The following is a 7,334-nucleotide window of genomic DNA, read 5'->3' on the forward strand; positions in this document are numbered from 1 at the left end:
TGGTGCCTGTACTGCAGGATGTAACTGCTGCACTGTTTAAGGTGGAACGGAACATTCGAATAAGCAGCGAATTTGAGCCTTGTAGCCTTTGTCTCATCTAATATTTTGACAGATAATAACCACTGACTACGGCTACCTGTTGAGTTTAGCTTATTAGTAAAGACATTTTTATTATTTTAATAATTATACATTATTATTACATTTTAGTGCAATATTTTATTCTCTTGAATTGTTTTGTTTTTGTATTTCTTAACTTGTTTGTCTGTTTAGGAGAAGTACTTTTAATTTCGTTTGTACACACCGATCAGGCATAACATTATGACCACCTCCTTGTTTCTGCGCTCATTGTCCATTTTATCAGCTCCACTTACTATATAGGTGCACTTTGTAGTTCTACAATTACAGACTGTAGTCCATCTGTTTCTCTGAGTACTTTGTTAGCCCCCTTTTACCCTGTTCTTCAGTGGTCAGGACCCCCATGGACCCTCACAGAGCAGGTACTATTTGGGTGGTGGATCATTCTCAGCACTGCAGTGACACTGAAGTGGTGGTGGTGTGTTAGTGTGTGTTGTGCTGGTCTGAGTGGATCAGACACAGCAGTGCTGCTGGAGTTTTTACACACCTCAGTGTCACTGCTGGACTGAGAATAGTCCACCAACCAAAAATATCCAGCCAGCAGCGTCCTGCAGGCAGCGTTCTGTGACCACTGATGAAGGACTAGAGGATGACCAACACAATCTGTGCAGCAGCAGATGTGCTGTCATCTCTGACTTTACATCTACAACGTGGACTGACAAGGTAGGAGTGTCTAATAGAGTGGACAGTGAGTGGACATAGCGTTTAAAAAGTCCAGCAGCACTGCTGTGTCTGATCCACTCGTACCAGCACAACAGTAAGTGGAGCTGATAAAATGGACAATGAGCGTAGAAACAAGGAGGTGGTCATAATGTTATGCCTGATCGGTGTATTTTATACAATGACAATAAAGGCATTCTATTCTATTCTATAAAGGTCTAACCATGTACTGTCACACTATACATGGAATGTTGTAGTAAAAATAAAAACAGGACACCAACACTTTAGTTCACAAAGTAATCTTTTATTATAATATTCAATGCACAAGATAAAGGCTTGACTGGCTAGGATTTATTATCTCCCAGTACTTTAGGAACGATCATGCTTCGTGAAGTCTTGAAGCTGCTGCCCGGTGGGCGCCGAGCGTCAAAGGGAGCAAAGAAGTCACGGGCAAAAGAGAAAATGTCTTGAGGCTTCCTCAACAACAGGAACTGAAGAAAGTCTGCCAACAGAGTCTTCAGCTCAGGGTGATGTCTAACATAGGAGGAGTGGTCTGCTTTCAACTCTTCCTGTAGCATATTGATTATGTGGGGCAGAAAATGAAACCAAGAAGAGTGTTACTTGGTGTATAATGTCTTCATGCATTGTAAAAGAAAATTAGGTTATTGAGTTCAGTGTGAGTATATATACGTGAACATGAATTGCCACCTTTCTGTCCAGAAACTTGGAATGGAGTTCCATGTCCTCCTCCCATATCAGAGGCTTCTTCTCAAACACTGGCTTCTGGTCTTCGTCTGAAAAACAAACACTTCCGTGTAGAGTGGTTTCACTTTCCTGTAATCGTGTGAACATTTAAAAGAAAAATCCAGGACTGGTAAAACATACAGACCTTTACTGACTGTAGGAGGAAGCTGCAGCAGGTTCATCATCACTGGAGAGCCTACCTGTACTCTGCTTGCTAAATGCCTAGAGTAGAAGCAGGCAAAACGTCCCATGGAGTTAATATATTACATACTATTCATACGTACAGTCAAAGGAATATATCTGTACTGTTTATGGTGACTAAACAGACCACAAACACTGATAATAGCTGAGTTTCTCAGCATGGAAGGAAGAGGAGGTTTTACCCATCCTGAAGAAAGTAGCAGTGCCAGGTTTCTGTGATATCTTCTCCACAGGAGATGGTCCTCTCAATGCCAAACACATCCACCACTTCTTTGCCAACCATCTGCTTCTTTGTCCCCAGCTCCGTCTGAATTTATGGGGAGATAGGCTCTTAATAACAAAGTGGGGCCTAATCATGACCCACTGTAATTTACCCACCAATTATAAGAGCAGAGAGCACCAATAGATATGCATCCATGTATATACACCGATCAGGCGTAACATTATGACCACCTCCTTGTTTCTACACTCATTGTCCATTTTATCAGCTCCACTTACTATATAGGTGCACTTTGTAGTTCTACAATTACAGACTGTAGTCCATCTGTTTCTCTGACTACTTTGTTAGCCCCCTTTTACCCTGTTCTTTAGTGGTCAGGACCCCCATGGGCCCTCACAGAGCAGGTACTATCTGGGTGGTGGATCATTCTCAGCACTGCAGTGACACTGAAGTGGTGGTGGTGTGTTAGTGTGTGTTGCGCTGGTCTGAGTGGATCAGACACAGCAGTGCTGCTAGAGTTTTTACACACCTCAGTGTCACTGCTGGACTGAGAATAGTCCACCAACCAAAAATATCCAACGTCCTGTGACCACTGATGGAGGACTAGAGGATGACCAAAACAAACTGTGCAGCTGCAGATGAGCTATCGTCTCTGACTTTACATCTACAAGGTGGACTGACAAGGTAGGAGTGTCTAATAGAGTGGACAGTGAGTGGACATAGTGTTTAAAAACTCCAGCAGCACTGCTGTGTCTAAACCACTCGTACCAGCACAACACACACTAACACACCACCACCACATCAGTGTTACTGCAGTGCTGAGAATGATCCACCACCCAAATAGTACCTGCTCTGTGAGGGTCCATGGGGGTCCTGACCACTGAAGAACAGGGTGAAAGGGGGTAACAAAGTATGCAGAGAAACAGGTGGACTACAGTCTGTAACTGTAGAACTACAAAGTGCACCTATATAGTAAGTGGAGCTGATAAAATGGACAATGAGCATAGAAACAAGCACGGTCATAATGTTATGCCTGTTCGGTGAATGCAAACTGTAAACATTACTATTACCATTGCCTAAATCTTCTTACTCTTCTTATTCAAAGAAGAAATAAACATTCAAAAATTCAAAGACCAAAGCACACCAACTCAAAGTTCTCCACCAAACCCAAATGTTTGGTTGGTGTGCCATCCCTGTGTGTGATTGCTGGGAGACTCTAGAATGTCCTCCCTTTTTCACACTGTTTTAGAACATTCTTTCCTTTAAACTGGTTTATTTTTCGCTTCTTTTTCTGGAACGGTATCAAGCCAACTGCCAACAATAGAATATGGTATTTGGTGGGAAAGTTGGCCTTAAAAATACAATCCGTCTAAAATGAAAAACTAAACAATGGCTACTGTTGTAAATGTGCTTACTCACACCCTACAATGGTGCTGCAGACGTCTCTAGAGCTATGTTTGTCAGTTTGAGGTTTAGAAAAAAACCCCTTCTGATGGCATACTTTGAAGGTGGGAGGAACTTTTGCAAAACTGCAGCTGCTTTGAGGTAGATATTTGGAGATAAAAGCCAGATAGGACTGGATTACTCAAATGATTCAGAAGTTACTCGGAAGTTACCAAGGACGCTGGCTACACCTTTGGTTTCTTTTCTTTGACTTCTTTATGGCATACCTTTTGTGCTAAATGAAGACACTAATGCTAGCTTGGTTGTATTCATCAGCCTACAAAGAAGTGGTGAGGCTAGAAGTCAGGATTGGTTGACACCGGTTTATGGCCTCTTCCTATTTCCCCGTTATGTCAAAAATAGAACTGCAAAACATCAGGGGCGCCCACGAGCGAGTCCTCAATGAATGGGGTGAAAGGAGCTAACCAGTTAAAAACGAAAAAAGTTACAAGTTTCTAATCACTCACCCAGAACTTTCCTTTAATTTTAGAAAGCAGAAGGATGTATTTCGCTAAAGAAGCGAAGAAAACTTGCTTATAGATTTCCTTTTTTCTACAGCAAACGGGTTTTGGGCAGCAGGATGCTGGCATTACTACTACTGAGTGCTGATTGGTTTGCGAGCGGAGCAGCTGATTGGCTGTTCGTGTTCACTGATGTCATGAACGTTCATGAAAGGTCTTTAAACTCCTAACTCAAGTTTGAAGGTGCTAAAAAATATCACAGAGGTGTAATAATGTTTTATGCTGTTCTCTGTTGTGTGGAAATAAACGTATTCCTTTATATTAAAAATGTTTAAGCATATATAAACTGATTTTACTCAAATGCTTCAATGCATGTTTGTTATTGTAGTGAGCGAACAGTGACAATGAAAACGATATAAAATCAGGAATTCTGTCAAACCGATGAGACCGTGGGTATAATACTGTGCTGCAGAATACCGCATAACATGACAAATAACATATGAAATTAAATGCTAGTTTTAGTCAGGAATGCCCCTTTAAAACCACAACAGAGATCAAATCAAAGTACACACATTATACTTACATAGGTTGACACCCTAATTTGGGTGTCAGCAGCAAAAGACAGGAATGTCATTTTCTCTGGAATCTTCTTCTCCCGAGCTAAAATGCGCTGGATTAGGAGGTTGGAGGCCTCAGAAACAAAACCTTGTAGAGACTGCAGTGGGAATGTGAATGTCTGCTTCTTTATTTCCTAAAAAGGAAGAAATGTACAAAGAGTTCAAGTGCTTATGACTGTGTAATCTTAGATCATTCAGAAAGTTCTGCCCAGTCCCCACACACACTAGATAACTTAATGCTGCTGTCGGAAGAAAACCTCATATATCAATTTTTGTCGTTTTTCAGCTTTTGACGTAAATTGAAAATGCTTGTTGCTCTTATATATTATGCATAAATTTCATGGTGGATGGACCAAAAGAAACGGCCCAAAATGACTCGGGGAAAACGTCTGGTTCCATTGAATTACATTAAAAGTGAAGTGTGTTTTTTCCTTCTCCTGTGAAGTTACCGTTTTGGAGACATGAGGTTTTCTTCCAACAACAGCGTTATGCTGCCATGTGGTGTGTAGTATATGAAGATGCATAGCCTCCTCACCTCTTTCTCTGTAATAACTCTGTTCACCACTAGATGGTCGTCTTGCCTCACGATGTTTACTTTCCTGTCCAATGTGTGTCCCTGCATCTGGGGCATTAAATGAAATTGAATTCGACCAGATGAAAGCCAAATTGAAATTCTGACTGTGCTTCAGAATGACCTATTGGCCACTGCAATATTAGACGTACATAGGCAAGAAGAACACAAGACAAAAATAAATCAAAGAGCCAATTAGTGGGAGGATACCTTCATATATTCATGATGATTCTGTTCAAGTGTCTCAAGGCTCTTGGATACATAGGCTGTTCATAGTCAGAACAAAGACAACTGATTGACTTTAATGAGTCATTAATATCATTGAAGTGCATCCAATAAAAATATGTTACAGAGATTTTGGAGCATTACTTAAAAAAAACGATTATGCACAGACGCCTCTAGACTCACCCACAATGGAAGTGCCACAGGGTATGTTATCGATTGTCCCGTGACTGTTGGCATGAACCAGATAGCAGGGCTCATTGTGGTAGCTGGCCTTCTGTACGCTAACACAGAATTCTCCCAGCTCCCTTCCACTGTCAGATACAGTCACCAGAGAGTCTACAAACAAGCACTGATCGACTTTTCTGGGACCTGAAAAAGAAAAAAAAAACTTTATTATCAAGACTCATAAAGATTCAGGCTACAAAAACTTAAACCAAATAGTTTAAAAGTCATTGTTCAGTTTAACCTAAGACAATAAAAATATAGACTGTCTGAATGTTTTGGGTACTAGACCTCAAGATCTAGGAATGACAACTTTTTGCCTTTATTCACCAATTTGGATGCATTACGACATAAAGAAAGCTTTAAATTGTAATTCCACAGAATTTTCAACATTTCTGCATAAACAGATCATTGAGATGCAAACAAAGTAATTCAGAGTTTAGTTTGAAGTGAAATATTATATCGTACACTCTTTAAAAAGATGGTTCTTCAGGGGTTCTTTAGTAAAGGAAATGGTTCTATATAGAACCATGAGTTTGACATAGAACCGTTTCATACTTAAATGGTTCTTTGCATAATGAAATGGTTCTTCAGATTGACAGAGAATGTGTTAGTGAACCACAATGGTTCTATATAGCAGCATAAAGCGTTCTTTAATTGTTACAAGCTTGACATTGTATTATAGAAGAACACTTTTTGGTGATATATAGAATCATTTTTTAAAAAAGGTTCTATATAGAACCATATACAACACATTCTAACCAATTTGAAGAACCAGTTCACCATGCAAAGAACCATTTAAGCATGAAATGGTTTTATATAGAACTCATGGTTCTAAATAGAAGTATTCCCTTTACTAAAGAACCCTTGAAGAACGATCTATTTAAGAGCATAGACAACTTAATTAGAAACTGATTTCTTCAAAATGGTGCTGATAGGAAACAACACATACATTTCCTGTCATTGTGAACCAATTTGACTTAGTAATCAAAATGGTTCACAATTTAATAGAATTTTAATTTAATTTTTTTTATTTAACTTTGCAGAAAGTTTGAACAAAAATCAGTGGAAATTTAATTTCCATGCCTGTGTGGCACCACATGAAAATTATTAAATACAAATGTACGTTTCACTGTTTTCAGTGGTAAATTCAACTGCATAACTGTTTGAATCTTCATAACATAATTGTTTGTTTTATTTCTTTAACACATTTGCAAAGAGTGCCATGTAATGAGGACACCAGAGGTTAGAGATCAGATGAGGAATGGTCAGAGAACAGCTCAGTACATGACAGACTTCTGGTGTCATTACCAGATGGTTATTATCTCAGACTCGCAGCTGACACTGCTGCTCCCAGAACAGCTCTTCTCATAAAGGAGCATCTTATAAAGTTTAGGAAATACAACATATAAAAATTGAAATCACTTACTGATACTGGAAAGGAATTCTAATGCCTCATTCGAGGCTTTTAGCTCTTCTGCTCTCCCATGCAACGAATCAGGCTCCTTCATGGCTTTTAATATTATTATAATATTAATATTACGTTATAATATGATGAATATGTCCTGTTTTAAAGCTGACTGACTGACTGTTGGCAACACGTCCAAATTGTAGCCTTAAGCTGTGTTGTGTTCACGCAGAACCAAAACTAAACAGTCAGATAAGCTGGCTCGCTAACAGCAAACGTGCTGTGGCGATTTTAATAGCACATTAATAGAAAAAAATACAGCTAAACGACGATAAAATGGATAATTTGATAGAAAGATATCAGGAGAAAGCAAGATGTTTTGAGCGAACTCCTCAAACTCGTCAACCGATCCAACGGCTCCATGGCA

At 39.5% G+C, this 7,334-nt stretch overlaps 1 protein-coding gene across 1 annotated transcript; it reads right to left on the reverse strand.

Moving 5' to 3' along the window:
* Positions 1–1,078: 1,078 nt before the first annotated feature.
* On the reverse strand, positions 1,079–7,334 carry LOC118807778 (ciliogenesis associated TTC17 interacting protein). The gene is made up of 9 exons (XM_036569863.1): positions 6,929–7,334; positions 5,461–5,646; positions 5,263–5,318; positions 5,017–5,103; positions 4,448–4,615; positions 1,923–2,047; positions 1,685–1,761; positions 1,504–1,589; positions 1,079–1,364 (listed from the first exon to the last, which is right to left on the reverse strand). Exons 1-9 carry the CDS (start codon positions 7,008–7,010, stop codon positions 1,140–1,142), a joined length of 1,092 nt encoding a protein of 363 aa, XP_036425756.1. The 5' UTR covers positions 7,011–7,334; the 3' UTR covers positions 1,079–1,139.

Source organism: Colossoma macropomum, unplaced genomic scaffold (assembly GCF_904425465.1).
Source record: "Colossoma macropomum unplaced genomic scaffold, Colossoma_macropomum, whole genome shotgun sequence".
NCBI lineage: Eukaryota > Metazoa > Chordata > Actinopteri > Characiformes > Serrasalmidae > Colossoma > Colossoma macropomum.

What these genes read in the sequence shown, in the direction of transcription:
- LOC118807778 (XM_036569863.1), bottom strand. Translation starts at nt 7,010, where the DNA reads ATGAAGGAGCCTGATTCGTTGCATGGGAGAGCAGAAGAGCTAAAAGCC. An exon ending in CTGTGGCACTTCCATTGTGG is followed by an intron (nt 5,319 to 5,460) that starts GTGAGTCTAGAG and finishes GACTATGAACAG; the next exon opens with CCTATGTATCCAAGAGCCTT. An exon ending in ATCATCATGAATATATGAAG is followed by an intron (nt 5,104 to 5,262) that starts GTATCCTCCCAC and finishes TTAATGCCCCAG; the next exon opens with ATGCAGGGACACACATTGGA.